Source organism: Macrosteles quadrilineatus, unplaced genomic scaffold (assembly GCF_028750875.1).
Source record: "Macrosteles quadrilineatus isolate MER2022 unplaced genomic scaffold, UCM_ALF_1.0 Scaffold_5__1_contigs__length_97177068, whole genome shotgun sequence".
NCBI classification, from domain to species: Eukaryota; Metazoa; Arthropoda; class Insecta; order Hemiptera; family Cicadellidae; genus Macrosteles; species Macrosteles quadrilineatus.
In genome coordinates, this window is record NW_026542598.1 from 50,070,402 (window position 1) to 50,086,529 (window position 16,128).

The following is a 16,128-nucleotide window of genomic DNA, read 5'->3' on the forward strand; positions in this document are numbered from 1 at the left end:
ATATATTTTTGATTGTCGTCACGTTGAACACTGTTGCAACTAACTTTAGCCACCCACCCATTTGAATTTTTTGCACCCCCCCCCCCCAAGAATTTCAATGACGCAGTCTGCGCCACAGCCCCCCCTTGTGGGCGCACCCCTGGCTGAAGAAAATTTTATTGTTAGTTCTGTACGGTTTATGTAGAGGTCGTGTTTTGGTTACAATTTGTTTCCCGTTGTTACAGTCATTTAAAAATGTTTAACCAAATAATATGATCTAATCATAAACAATAACTTGTCCCCTAGTTATATAACCAAACAGTAAAGCACAAATCAAGAAATTAACCATAAAATAATGAAACAAAATTTCGTCGACACTAGCGCCCAGTGTCACAGTACATGAACTAGACACGAAAAACGTGCTTCAAAATTTACAATGGGATGAGAAGTCTACTTGTGTTGGTTAGACTATGGTTTTAATATGAAACAATTTATTAACTAACCGTCCACTATGATGACTAAACAAATTTATTAATATACTAACTTACCAATTTTAAAATGGTTTCACAATCTTGTTTCTGTGACTCGAGTTCGTTTATTGCAGATTTATACTTATCCTTCAGTGTTTTCAATTGTGAATCAATTGTTTCAAGCACACTAACATCAGTCAATAGCTGCAGTTTGATCTCACAGTTTTTCAATTGTGGTTCCAGGACATTTGTTTCAGCAACTAGTTTGTTATATTCCAAAACTAATTTTTCAAGCTGTGAAATCAAACAAGTGGTAAACAGAGTTAGACAGAAATATTGTTAACAACTCAATTTCTATTGTAAATAAAAATGTCTGATTGTACTTTAAAGTACATTTACAGTAATGTTTTTGTTTTATTCATATTCATAAAGATAATAAAATTAAGAACGGCAATTGGTGATCGGTTTGGACCGAGCAATCATTATGAGATCTATCTAAACACGTATTTATTATTTTCCATCTTATAAGTTCAGTGTTCAGCTTTTTTTCCCGGTTAGTGTGATGGGGCATCTAAGAACTAGCATCCATTAACAGTTAATGCAAATTCTGCCTTCTTTTATGTAATGTTGTTTAAGTTACTTGTTGAAATTAATTAACTAAGTGGACCGACCATTTATCAAAAATTTATGTAACATTTTTCAACTTATGAGTGTTTCTAAAAAACGGTTGATAAAAAGAGAAATAATTTTTACACAACTCCCAAAAATCATGACATTGAAGACATTGGAAGGCTATTTGATTGGTTGAAGTTATAATTCATTAATAAAAAGGATGCTAAAATTTGCCTAGAGTAGAACACAGAAAATGAAAATCTTTTTGAAAAGCAATACTTAATTTCTCATTACGTTTACAACTCCTCACTAGTTATAAATTATTTAAATCCTATAGGTTTGGACATGGTTTGATAGGCAGAAATTTGATTGCTACGTGATTTTAAGATGGAACAGTAATTAGGACAGTTTTAGTTTTTCCGTGTTCATTTATGATAGATTTTACATGACTCCACTCTAGTAATCTGGCGATCTCACTGCCTGGACTCATTTCATGCCAAATTAGTATAAGACTAATAGATTGATTTTTATAACTTACCCTCTTTTGATCCTCTGCTAGTTTCATGTCTACGGCAAAAGTAGAATTTTGGTATTCTCTTATGGTACTTTCATAAAACTTAATCATTCGCTGCAGGTTATTTTTCTCCACATTGAACTGATCTATTTCATCACGAGATATTTGCTGAGTGTTAACCTTATCCTGGATTTTTTGCAACTCCTCTTTTTTCTTTTCCAACGCAGCTCCTAAATAACAGGTCATTTTTTTTTAATTCACTAACCTAGTCAGTTGAAGCATTATTTCTAAATAAGAAATGCACTGATGGTATAATAAGTTAAATATTTCATGCAGATGAGTCTTAATACTTTTAGTTTTAATTAAAATGGCGACCAGTCAGTAAGCATTATTGAAATGTGATTGTTTTCCTTCTGAAAAATACTTGTGAAAGCAACTATGTTTGGTGAGTCGGTGGCTCAGTTGGTAGCGTCACGGACTTAGGGCCCAAGGCAGAAGTGTCGTGGGTTCGGATCCTGGTCACTGCCACAAACTTTTATCAGTACAGTTCACCTTTGTACTGTACCGGATCACCCCTTGCTTTGCTGGATACGTTCCACGCACAGATCTGTAGTCTATGTGGACGGGCAAATGCAAGGTTAAAAGAGGCCGCCAACCTCTTTAAAAAAAAAAAAAAACTACTGTATTGGTAAACTTAACTAATGTCAGCATTTATAATGGTGGCAAATAATGCTAACATATTCACATTAAAGCTGTTCAACTTAAAACTTCTAAACCTTCCTTAGCCAGATTAAATTTTTCTAACACTATCTCTACATAGGAATTACTTAAAGCTAAAACAAACTATTAAGTTTAGTCCTAGTTGATTGGGAAACCTGGAATAAAACATGTGAAATATAAATATACTGACAATAAAATGCTTTATGTATTAGCTTCTCATTCATAATCATAGCCTACAAAATTTGATATCAAATTGTCATCAAATTTTTCAACTAACTGCAGCTAATAATTAACTATAGAAAAGAGTCGACATTAATTAATAATATACTTACTTTTTACAGTTATTTCTTTATCTGTTGTTGCCATTTTTACTTCAACACTCTCAACAAAAGCTTTTGATTTTTCAATATATTCTTTCATTGATTCACTGTCCTCAATTACAGCCTTTTCTTTCTCCTTGATTTTCTATAAAAAAATTGCTGGGTTGAAACAGACAGTATGTACACAAAGCGAATATAAAATTGTCAATTAGTAATATGAACCAAGTAAGCTACCAAAGAAACACTCTTTGGTAGCTTACGTCTATGTGCAGTCTACATGAGTTTTAATTCCTTTAATTCTGGTGTTTGTTTGAGTTATTAGTTTTAAGAGTTCCCAGTTTAACACCAATGAATTGAGTAATATTTTCTTATCTTTGTATGCATTTCATATATTTCTAAAAGTGAACAACTTTTACTAATTGTACAAAAGTTTGAAAAATTATTAATAACTCATAAGCACACATTTTGAAGGGTACCCCAATAATATTTTTACTAGGCCTATATACTGATTTTTAAAGGTATTTTTTTACAAACTCTGTGAAAGGTTATTTCTCTTTGAAATCTATTGTCTTCTTTTAGGTTTAAACACTCTTTATAAAAAAAAATAAAAATTCTTATTAAGAGTACATCAATTTACATTTTTTTTTTTTTGTAAGCGGCTACAACCGAAAATCTATGTAGGATTTGAGAGCAAAGTTTTGTTTGTTCTACAACACTAGTCTAGGCTTACCTGCAATTCATCTATGACAAGTGCTTTTCTCTGGTTTTCACTTTCTACTTCTTCTTTGATTAGATCAAGTTGCCTTTGTAGTGTGTCAAAATCTTCTTCTGTACATTTTAAGTCTATAACTGAAAACAAAAACCTTTATTAGTTCCTAGAGCATAATGCAAACTGAACTGAAATCAACATTAATATTAGCGGATTTCCCATATAGGGAATAAGCTATTACTGTAGGTCTCATGGCAAGACCTAGTAGTCCCGGAACTTATTTAATTTTAGTAAATATACTACTACAGTACTTAGTTTTGAGTCCCCCTGAAGCCGCGTTTACATCGGAGTTTGAAACACGAGTTGCAAACAGAAATTGCAAACACCTCTAAAAACGCGCATTTTTAGACGAAACATTTCGCTGTTGCAAACAGTTTTTCAGTGTTTGCAACAGAAATTTTTGTTTCCACTTGAAGGCGGTAAAGATCAAAGGGAGTTGCAAACTCTTTGTTTGCAACACTAGTTTCTGTCACTATGAGCCGTTGAAACACGAAACGGAAACATTTCTCCGCCATCCCCAACGCTGCCACCTCCACGTGATCACTCGCAATATGCTGTGTCTCGCCTCAGTGTTATTAACCCTGTCTAGACTTCTACGCTGCTACTAGCTACCTCGTGTTTGTTGTGACTTGTCTCGTATCGTGCGAGTTGTAAGTGATGGAAAATCTACTTATTGAGATGGAATGGGGAGATGACAATATTATTAGTTTGTACAGAGAACAGCAAGTGCTGTGGAATGAAAGTATTTCTGACTATAAAAACAAAAACAAGAAAAACTATGCGTGGAATGACATTTGACCGGAAATGAACCTCATAATTCAATTTAACAGATAATCTAAAAATGGCAAATAACATCCTTGACACTTGACATCCTCGACACTTGACATATATTGTTTATGATTATGAACATATATCAAATTTATTTATTTCATATTATCACTATCAACATTTGGTCAAAAACTCTTATAACCGTCCTCGTAGCAGCAAACCTAAGCACTTCAAAAAATCAAAAAACTAATGCTATTCTCTAGAAAATAAGGAATAAATATGACATTTTTAGGGGGATACTTTGGTGAAAATTCAATCCGACAAATAGAAATTTGCATAGTCTGCAGGTTTGCTGCGGCGGGGGTATACGTACTAGTTTCTTAGCTTGCAACTGAAAAAACTAACAACTTTTCAGACAAACAATCCATGAAATAATTCAAATGTGCTGTATTATTTTTTGAAATTATAATTGTTAAGTGTACTCACTTTGTTTTTCAATAAATTCTTCATCCATCAAAGCTAACCGGTCTTCATCACATTTCCTCATTTGATACGACCTCTTGAGATGGAGAACCATCTGAAATTTATTGCTATTAATACCATACATATGACACCAGTTATCGACTATATTTAATCCAAAGTATTTTGATAGATGTTCAGTCTTTTTTAAATTTAATAGACAGTCTAATTCGTCCAAAAGAAGAACGATTGTAAAACAAAGACAAATTACTTTATACCACTGGTAGCCTGTTTAACAATGTTATCATCTCCATAAAAATGTCTTATATTTAAATACAGTAGATTAATAATAATGTTTTACTCTTATGCAGGCATTTGTAATGATTTTAAGAATCAAAATCAAACACTGCTCAAGGAGAGCAGCTGGAGCTCAGCCATACCTGCGAGGGACCCAACCCTTGAATGTACACTCACCACCGTCATAAATCCCTTTACTAACTAGAAATATAACACCTGTTGTATGATGCCTCAAAATTGTAATTAATTTCAAGTTAAATATACAATAAAGTGATTTAAGTTACTAAATTTGATGTTAAATTCCATGAAAAATAAGTCCAAACATGAAATGAATATTTTAAGAAGAAGTGGTAGTTTACTGTATGGGGATGAAAACATTTGTAATTTATAGAAAAATACAAATCCAGAGTATAAAAGCTATTCAAGCAGAGAAGATATTTTATCAAGCTTGTACTGGAAACTGTCCGTCCTCACACACTATATAGATACTTTGGCAACAAAAGTACAAAAACAAAAGTAACAAAACTAAAAAAAGTACAACAAAAGTTTTTTTTTAGATATTTTTAAAGTTACAGTAGATGAGGTGTATTAATTGTTAAGCATTACATCTTTATCAATGACAATTTCATCTTCTTCCTCGTCCTCTTTTTCTTCAGTTTCGTCTTCAACAACGTTCGGGTAGATCATTTCAAACGGATCAGTCAGATCCATGACCTCTTTCAAGTCCACGAGCCAACACAAGACCGCAATCACATGCTGCCAAGAGTGTGGTGTATTCACTACAACAATAGATAATATGAATAAAGTTACAGTTCAAAGAATTTTAAATTTTCCAATATCAATCTAAATTATCTTCATAAACGGTTTAATTCTTTTAATAGGCTACTTGGGAAAACAAAAGAATATGCATATCAACAATGCTGCTTAAAAAGACACACATTTAATTAGCAACACATAGGCACTGTTTATTAACTTTACGGTATTTATTGATTTTAGGTCAGCCAGTGTTTGTTGAAAGCTATATTAAACAGTATTTTAAGTCTGGAATAATATAGAAACAACACCGTTGCAGAAAACCCAAAGACTAAGCTAGTTTACAGTTATTGAGTTTATTTTTAAAACATATTTTACAAATTAGGTACATTTTAATTGATATAGGGGCAGCTGTACCAAACTCTATTTCAGTTAGGTAAAATGAGTCTCTCCCATATTGTGTGCTTCCATAAAAACTCTTGTCCTCTCTATAGTATTTTATTTGACTAATACTATTGGATACGATGGCTCACAATAAGCTGTCCTTTCAGTTTTGTTATTTTAAGTTAGTAAAAATCACGAATTGAAAAGAAACGGTGTGGGTCATAAACATAAACAAATGACGTCATTGGCCCGATCTATACTTATAGCCGTAACAGCTACAGTCATTTGTATATTTATAAAACACTAGCAGAGTACCCGTCCTTCGTACGGGGTTGGCTTATAAGTTAAAAATGCTTATTGCAGTTATACTCAAGCTTTGCGTTTGCAATGGGGGAGGACAAAGTTTGATAAAATTTGCTTCTTTGAATTTACGGTATACTATACTATGGTATTACACATCTACCATAGCATTATGTTCTACCACTTCACCTAAACAATAAAGAAAAATAAATTTTAAAAAATTCACAAAAAATCTAAATTTTTCATGACATTAAAAACTTGAACATAACTGTGAGTGCCATCCATTCCACTTTGACAGTTCTCATTGAATATCAGAGTGTTTCCTTGCTGTAGTTCAAATTAGCTATTTACTTAAATGCAAAAAAATTTGTGCTGCACCCTGTAGGTAAATCTTATAACTTTTTAATGCTTTTGTATATCATAGAACCAACTTTTTTAGTTGAAACAGCTGACTAAATTCTTTAATTCCATTTAAATATGAATACTAATAAGGTTAACATGGGGAATTACAGAGCCACTGGGGTGGAGCCCGAGAGGATTTTTGAGATAAGAATATGCCTATATGTTAATCGGGAATGTGAGCTATCATAATGCCAAATTTCAGCCCAATCTGTCCAGTGGTTTATGCGTGATTGAACTTCAAACAAACAAACAAACAAACACACAAACTTTCACATTTATAATATTAGTAAGATTTAATTCGCGCTTAGTATAAATCTCATTGGCTCAATGAGAAATTTGGTTAGCTAATTTAAGGAACACACACCAGTGTTGTTCTGACAAATTACAAGCCACATTACAAGCCTAGACTAAAATAAATTTGCCAAACTTTAGAAAGACATCCATAAACTAGCATGCCACTTCCATGATAGTATTACATGGAAATGAGAGACAACGTACCACAGATTTTTATATAGCATATCAGAAACCAATAGTAGACATAAAATTTAAATTTTAATTGCTGAACTGTTTTTTTTTTTAACTTAATGTATGTAAGCAGCTCAATATTTGAACCAAGTCAAGCCTAGCATATTATAAGCTTGAGTGATTGAGCGAAGAATCAGAAAATTGAGCAGAGTTAAGCTTCAATTCATGCAATATTACCCCAATTGCTGAAAGCTTCTGAGAAGTTTGCACATTCAAAAATGCACTGTCGGCACAATTGTCTGATACAATGATTTTTTCGTAACCATAGGAGATTTTGCTTTGTTCACGACTTTGCCACAATTGCAGGAGAAATCTAGTGTTTCAAACTCAGAACTATCTTTGAGAGATAGTAGGGATACTCAAAGTAAAAAAAACAAGAGATGAAAGTAAAGACTTAAAGACGACAAAAACTGGTAAGCAGTAATTTATATTAACAAAAATAGATAACTGATCACTGTACCAGTCATAAGCCAGGATCTGTCCACTTTGGAACGATAACCCAACTTCCTCAAATTTAATGGTATTTCTTCTAAGTAGTTTGATTTTGATATGACAATTTTTGAATCCAAATTCTGCAGAAGGTGATTGATCATATCCACAAACAGCTTAGTGTTCATTGGACGAATGCTGTTTCCAGGTCCAATAACGTCAGATGCATGCCGATCAAAGTACTCTTGCACCTGGATAAAACAAAACATTGAGATTTGACCTGGTTCTTTTTTAATTCTTATGGATGTAGGCCTTAAGGATGTAATTCTTTGAGATTGAATTGGAAACTAAAACAAAAATCTTCATTTCTACCTATTTTAATAATGTAGGTCTAAAAAAAAAGAACTTACTCTATTATGTCTTTGCTTATATTGTTCTCGACATTGGTGAGTGAACTGGTCTAGTGGTAGAGAACGTGACTTCAGGTTCCGATTCAAATCCCACTAATCACTAATGGATTAGCTCAACGTCAACATTAGAACAGCCGTCCACATATATTTACTCTTGATCTATATAGTTGCTTTGTTACTGTTAAGCATGCATAACAATGTACTTTCACTGTATTGGTTTATAACCGTTTAGTGAATAAATAAATAAAAAAGTGATAATGCCACAACCTCCAGGTCTAGCCTGAATTAATTTGAAAAACAATTGGCTAGAGTATAGTAAAAATTATTCTTTACTCTATCAATCAATATCAATGTTTCAAAAAACCTCTCAAGCGACTTAAAACTAGAATTTTTTATTAACCTTTGAAATTTGGCTGGTTGGTGATTTAAAAGTTGTTAAAACACCGTTTCACGTCAACACTATGGTTACAAAAAATTGAAAGGCGCCATCTTACCTTAGCTTGTGCAGCTTGCTGGAAAGACTTTTCTGCGATTGGTCTTGTATCCTTGCGTTTTCCACCTCCTCCAAAACTACTCATTCTTCTGGCCGAATCGGTACTGACCATTTGACTTCTGCAAATAAAGTGTGTAAGAAGTAAAATACCCCCGCCGCAGCAGACCTGCTAACTAAGCAAAATTCTAGGGATGGTTCCCGAAATTTCGGGAAATTTTACTGGAAAATAGTATTCACGATTTTCGGGACAGGATTACATTTGATTCGGAAATTTTTTGGGACTGGTTTTTAACCGATAGACGGCGATTTTGCGCCACTATAGCGAGAGATGTTCACGATAGTTCCGCAAACGCAGGAGGCGAAGGCATTTCGCCGATCGCGCAGTGACCATAAGTCATTACGACAATCATGCCGTGACCGCGAGTCATTTCGACAATCATGTCGTGACCGCGAGTCATTTCGACAATCATGCCGTGACTGCAAGTCATTACAATGATCGGCTGTGACCGCGAGTCATTACGACGATCACGCCGTGACTGCGAGTCATTTCGAAGATCATGCCGAGACTGCGAGTCATTACAATGATCGCACAGTTACCGCGAGTCATTACGACAATCACACCATGACTGCGAGTCATTTCGAAGATCACGCCGAGACTGCGAGTCATTACAATGATCGGGCTTGACCGCGAGTCATTTCGACGATCACGCCATGACTACGAGTCATTACAATGATCGGGATGTGACCGCGAGTCATTACGGCAATCACGCCATGGCCACAAGTCATTACCACCATTACACCGTGACCACAAGTCATACCGACGATCACGCTGTGACCATGAGTCATACCGACGATGACACCGTGACCGCAAGTCATACCGACGATCACTCCGTTATCGCGAGTCATTTAGACTATTGCGCCGAGAGAGTGTCTTTTTGGTAACTGCAATATTCAGGACTTTTAAAACAACCCATTTTTATGCACACGACCCAAAAATTGAGAAGGAAATAAAAATCCCATCGTGTCCCGTCCGGATAAAAAACTCAATTCTTTCCATCCATAAAAAATCAGTTTTGCCTGATTGGATTCTAAATTAAATGTCTCCTTTAAACATATGAGGTTTAACGAGTACTTATGTTTAGTGCTACAGAGTAGATAATAAAGTGTGTTTTTTTAGTAAAATGTTATCGGCTCACGGCTCAGTAGAATATAAGGTAAATAAATTTACCAAGATCTAAATATATCCATAAACAATCAAACTACAAAAGTTTACTTATTCTTTTCAAAATAACATGGGAAATTTAAAGTTTGGCCTAAAATTTTTTTTGAATTTTCTCTTTTATCTTACTAAATTATTTATTTTTTAAGCTCTATTTTAACATTCAAGATAAATTGGGAAAATTGATGTTTCATGGGTAAAAATGATAAAAATAATGAGATCAATTTTTATTGAACTTTGCATAAAACTACAAATGCAAGATCTTGTGAGGGTGATTGAATAACTCATGAACTAGGATTTAAGCTGGTTTTTAATCATTACAATTTGAGCTTTTTCAATTATATTGATAAAAATTAAATATCTAATTTGTTTTTACTTTTATTAAAACCTCAATTATAAGGAATGTTCCAGGGTGAGTTATTTTCAGTTAAAGTTTTCACTGACTCTTCACTTTGTCTGGTGTTAGTCTGATTGGATTTTTTAACCAAAGTATTCACTCTGTTAAAAAACTAGGGGGTGTAAAACTGTATGACAAAATGACTTTTTTTATAAACCTCTATATTTCTTTACTTGAAGCACTTGTGTTAGACTTACTTGGGTGCCCTAGCACTGCCGGTGGGAAGGTTGCCGTGCACACTCGTGTGGCGAGGCGTGATGGGAGTCATGGCACCTATTGTGTTGGCTCTTTGAAATTGCCGACCTAATAAACAAATTAAAACATTACAGTCTAAAAGTAGCTACAGGTATGATAATGGAAATTATGATAGTTTAGTTTGTAATAAATAAAACTTTGATAAACATTCGATATGATCTGTTACTAGTAGCAACCTTCTTGTTATTCGGTTTTGTAAATTTAGAATGTTTTGTTAAAATTATTTCGGTCTTCGCAAACCGCAGGACCATTCCAAGATATTGCCGCGATTATGAGAGGCAATGAGAATATCATGACCCCAAAGGAATATAGAGATGCACAGTATGCAGGTCTTGCAGGGTCTATGCGAGACTTTTTCCATATTGAAAATTGTATGAAAACTGTTTTTAAATCCCTTTTTTAATAAATATGATTTTGATTTTATTTGCTGTCATCAAAGGAGGCAGCGACGATGTCTTTGCAATCACGTGGGAATGTAAAAATATTAGTAAATCGTTTGTTTTAAGTTACCTTTCTCTAATTTTCTTTTTTGAGTATGGCCATTTCATCAAATCCAAATAAATTGTTACCTGTTCAATATCCTTTGGTGTGTCAGATGACTACCACTTTCAAGACGACGGTCACATCATCAGTTTGATCCTCATTAAAACGATTCGTCAAATACACGTAAAGTTGATATTGAATACAACGGACACAATATTTGTGGTACAAACTTTTTACATTTACGTTCTTGAACCAGGACGTAAAACATCGTGGTGTGTGCAGGCTTACGTCGAGCCGGCCGCGATTGTATTGGGAAAATGAACTCAAATACCATGAATATTTTATTGTCCCAACAATCTCTTACTGTGATCAATGCTAAAGATTATAGGTTTATTAGAAAGGAGCTTAAGAGTCCTTGGAGGCTAGCGGCCATCTTGGATGATTTTAAACAGCTGCTGAACAGTTATTTATCGTCCAAAAACATTTTTTCAAACATCAAAGTGATTATAATTTAAATATCTAGTATACTGTGAGATTAGAAATGTTCTTTGTAGTTATGAATTGTTCTCCAAGGGAGTACATGGAAGCTAACGGCCATCTTGGATTTGCCTGCCGAGCAATGTTAATTTTGTTAATTTCAAACAGCCGCTGAAGAGTTATTTACCACCTCAAAATATTTGTTCAAACTCCAAAGTGATTGTAATTTAAATATCTAGTATACTATGAGATTAGAAGTTTTCTTTGTAGTCCTTAAATTGTTTTACGAGCTAGAACGTCTAGGCTCCAAGGACTCATAAGGGGCGACGTTAATCAAATAGCCTACCATATCTGCATAATATATCAATATAGGCTATCTAAACCTAGGTATTTATTTTAATAAAGTGGTTTTAGATAACAAACCTCCATAAGACCCACAACTCTCCCGGTCTGCTGATTGTGATCTTCGACCCTGAGTATAACCTGGCTTCAACAAAGTCCCAGTGCTTTTTTTCCCTGTGCATGATCTGAAAACAAATTTATACAAGTAGACATTTTTTTATTATTTCAATATGAAATTGCTAATTTATCCATGTATGCTGATAAAATCTAAGGCCTCGTTCACATTATTAAGTAAAAATAAATTAAAAATTGACGCAAAAACTATTTTTCTTGGTAAAAAAGAGTACTCTGTAACTGTTTTGGTGAACGATAGTTGTACACTCGGCAAAATAGTAACCAATTAATTACCATTTAAACAATAGTTAATTTCAAAAATCTGTTATTTTTCCTACAACTTATATAAAGCTCATTTCAATGTTATTGTTTGAAAAAACTTGTGTATAAATTACCTTGAAGCACTGCCTCCAGAACTGGGAACTCTGACAGGTATATGAGTTGAAGACCTTCGGCCTAGAGATGACTTTCTCATTTTTAAAAGCTGTAAAAAAAAACAACTCATAGTAGACCAAGTAAAAATTGGTCTTAGCTAGAACCTTTGTTTTTATTATTTTAACAAGATATCCTAAATTAATTAAGATAAGTACCATGTGAAATTTTTAAAGACACACTTGAATATCTGGTAACACTTGTGTAACTACTCATCGTTGAGGATATTTACTCTTAAAAATAGGTAGTTATTTGATTGAAGAATATGTTTTTGTTATGAAAAGGTTTATCAAAGAGTGGAACATCTTCTAAGGGAGAGGCTATTAACTTGATTCAAGCACTGCAAAATAATTTTGGTAACTATAACAGTCTATCATATACAGTGCTTAATAAACTCATTGATTAGTTTGATTAGGTAGGCTACATATGATTATCTTTATTTAAATGGGAAAAACCAATTTTTACCCCATAAATCCCTGTCCCATAGTCCGATCATGCTGGTTTGCGAACTTGTTTGAATAAACGGAGGTCTACACGTTTTTACCAAAGTTGATAAAAAATAATTGGATCATTTTTGCTCAAAAACACATATGAGTTTGAACAGAGGGTGTTTTTGGCCTCTAGGGAACTCAAAACGAAAAAGTAAATCAGTCCCGGGTCTAGGTCTTACCATGAGACCTACGGTAATATCTTTTTCCCTAGCCTACCTATATGGGAAATTCGCTAAAAACCGTTTTTTGTTTATTTTATCCCTTTTGATTATTTTATCTTGTTTATTTATTTAAGTTTAAAGAGGTAAAAAAGTGGTGTAACATCTGTGAATCTTAAAAACCACCTCTACAGACATAAAAATACGCTGTCAAGTGAGTTCTCCATTTTTTTTTTTTACAATTACAAAATTATACCCTAGATTGTAATTTTATTTTTGGCTTTTTGTTTGTTTTTAGCGAATTTCCCATAACCCCTGTTAACTGAATTCGGGTTAACCGAAACCCAGGTTAACCAACATGGTTCTATAAAGTAAGGTTTTTGTAGCTGAAATAAAACACTGAATGATATAGGGCCTAGACATTCTCTTAAATTCATTTTCCTACACAGTGTGGTGATAAGCTTACATTGGCTATTTTTAGCATATGATAAGTTAGGTAACCGAAAAATTTGTTATCCGAAACGGCTCCCCCCCCTTTATTTTGGTTAACCGGGTGGTTTTGTTTGTACTACTTAAACATTAGCATATAACTTAAATAAGTTAGGCCTAATGGTGTTTCAAACACGAAACGTGTTTTAAGTTAGATTAGGTTCAATCCAAGTGTGTAACAAAAATAGATTATTAACATGAAACATCAGGTTAAGTTGTATAGTGTAGTAATACTCAAAGGCTGTGAAACGCTGCACCATCTGATCGTTACTTAGTCGTAGTAGGCTATCTATAAGTGTTGCCGACTTATTTTTAAGCATGCCTACACGTATTACGTGCTTTATAAAAGCACACTGTTTTGTGTTGTTTGGTTAGAATACTGGAATGCAGCAAAGTAAAATGAGTACGGCAAAAGTAAGTAGCCTAAAAGCAGCCATTAGCTAACTTACTTTGTGTGATATAATCAGTACAAGGAAGCCTGTTTATGTCAGGTAAGTTTGTAGGAAAAATGTATTGTAACTTAACTTATGTTGAGTTATTTTCCCATGAAAATCAATAAAAAGCAGAAAATTTGAAATTTGAGAAAGAACCAGCTCAACCTGTTTTTATTAACCCTCCGAGTGTCCATAGTTTAGGCCTTAATGTCCACCTATTTTTGGCGCATTTGCAAGGTTTTATTAAAACGGATCTGAGAAGCTTAAAACAATGTTAATTCTAATGTTCTATATACCATTTTGTTTGGAAAATCATGGGCTTCAATATTATATATAAAACATAAGGAACATTAAAAAAAAAAAAAATTTTAGGTAAAAAAAATATAATTTTGAAAATTTTCAAAAAAAAAATAAGTTCGCGCTCAATGAAATTGTATAAATTATAGGCCTATAAATATTTGAAAATAGCCACTTTGTTCTAAATTTTATGAGGATTACAAATATATAATAATATAAGGAAGTAGATTTGCAAATAAATAAGTTATGGGCAAAAAACTGATTTCAGTATATAGCGTTTAGCTAAGAATGCATAGCCTACCATAGCTAGGAATCTGGCTGATAATTTACATCAATATCACTACCTACTTCTTCAGGATCATCAACCAGCACTTCAAAACCACTTAAATCTTCTTATAATGCACCACGTATATCACTACTTTTGATTTTTAACACTAAAAAAATGATAAACGTAATAAAACACATCAGTCATCGGTCCGGGGGAACGTAGCTGTTTACAAATACACGCACGTCAGCTGTCTGCTACAATATTTTCGGAACTAAAATGAATAGCGCTTAGAGACAGACCTCTGGAGAAAGCTTAGAATATTACGGAAAGAACGATACCTAACTCAATCCAGTTCAATCCGATTCAGTCAGTCATAGAGCCTTCGCCGTAAACGATGTTTGTGCGTCTTAAACTCGACGCGTGACCCTACACAAAGTGTGTTGTGCGTCTATTTTTTGACGAGTGACCCTCGGAGGGTTAAAATTTAGTAACTTACGCCTAGCCTATCTTATGGTCGTTGTAATTGAAAATAAAATAGTGTACAACCACCAATTGCTGTAAAAATTAGGTTCAAAAGCCATTGCAGCGTTTCTGATTTTATCCCCTATAAAATTTCATAGTTATTACTACCACCGCTTACCTATGTTTAAGGTTGTTGACAAGCTAATTGGAGAAAGTAACTTAGGTTAGGCCTATGGGTTAGATTGCTGATTACGATTATTTCATTCCAATCTTGTGTTTAGGCGATGGGCCAAGGCAATGTTCTAAAGTCTATTGTCTATTGTCATGTTGGCAGGTCTACATAGGCCTACATTCATGTTCGAACGGCTTAGGATGTCTAACATGTATTAGAGTTTACATAGCCTAGGCCTACTTAACATGACTAAAGGGAGTAGGCCTATGTGCTAAAATGTAACTTATCCTAAGATACACACTCTGATTACAATACAATCAATAAACATGAGTAGTTTACCTATTTATTTCCGGCACAATTAATGAGGCCTAGTGTGAAATATTACAAGATTCTATAATTTCACAGGTATAAAACAGCATAATAAATGGTTACCAAAACAAAAATGATAGTTAGTTATACCACACAGAGCAACAGCAGCGCATCAACGAGATTTTAAAAATGAAATTAGATAAATAACTTATTTGGTCTGCAAATGTGAATAACAAAACATGGACAATAAAAGTTGAAATGGTTGAACGTTGAACCGGTGAACGAACAGTCACATTTCACATTATTAAACAACGATTCTGGTTGGCTGAATTTTAAGTTTTCAAAAAAAAGTGTTGTCTAGGTTTGAATAACACCATAGATAAAACATTATGAAAACACTGCCTCTGATTGGTGTAAAACAGTCTAGGAGGGAATTTTTTTTACTGTCGTGTGCTGGATTAAAAGCCATGAAGCTGAAGACATAGATAAAACATGGATAATACTATGTTGAAACATTTTATTTGAATTAACAAAATTGTTGGGATATGGAAAATCTTGGCTGTGTAAACGGATAAACCAATTAGAAATTTTATTATCATACAACCAAGCTTAAGAATGCAAGAGTGAGTTACAGCATAGACTAACCAACATATGTTTTATCTATGGTTACAGTAAATTATTAAGTTTGTTTGTTAAATAGCTGGGCTGCATGTTAGTTTATGTTA

The 16,128-nt window shown here is 33.7% G+C and overlaps 1 protein-coding gene across 1 annotated transcript in view; it reads right to left on the bottom strand.

The window, feature by feature from the left end:
* LOC128994437 (kinetochore protein NDC80 homolog) overlaps positions 1-15,659 on the bottom strand; it is a 29,352-nt gene extending 13,693 nt beyond the window's left edge. Inside the window, exons 1-12 of the mRNA XM_054419007.1 lie at positions 15,434-15,659; positions 12,287-12,375; positions 11,859-11,962; positions 10,418-10,523; positions 8,606-8,723; positions 7,733-7,952; positions 5,515-5,687; positions 4,639-4,729; positions 3,346-3,464; positions 2,628-2,760; positions 1,600-1,805; positions 528-743 (exon numbers count right to left, since the gene is read on the bottom strand). Of these exons, the coding sequence (XP_054274982.1) occupies positions 528-743; positions 1,600-1,805; positions 2,628-2,760; positions 3,346-3,464; positions 4,639-4,729; positions 5,515-5,687; positions 7,733-7,952; positions 8,606-8,723; positions 10,418-10,523; positions 11,859-11,962; positions 12,287-12,366 (1,566 nt within the window). The 5' untranslated portion in view covers positions 12,367-12,375; positions 15,434-15,659. The remainder of the gene's footprint in view (positions 1-527; positions 744-1,599; positions 1,806-2,627; positions 2,761-3,345; positions 3,465-4,638; positions 4,730-5,514; positions 5,688-7,732; positions 7,953-8,605; positions 8,724-10,417; positions 10,524-11,858; positions 11,963-12,286; positions 12,376-15,433) is intronic.
* Positions 15,660-16,128: the final 469 nt, after the last annotated feature.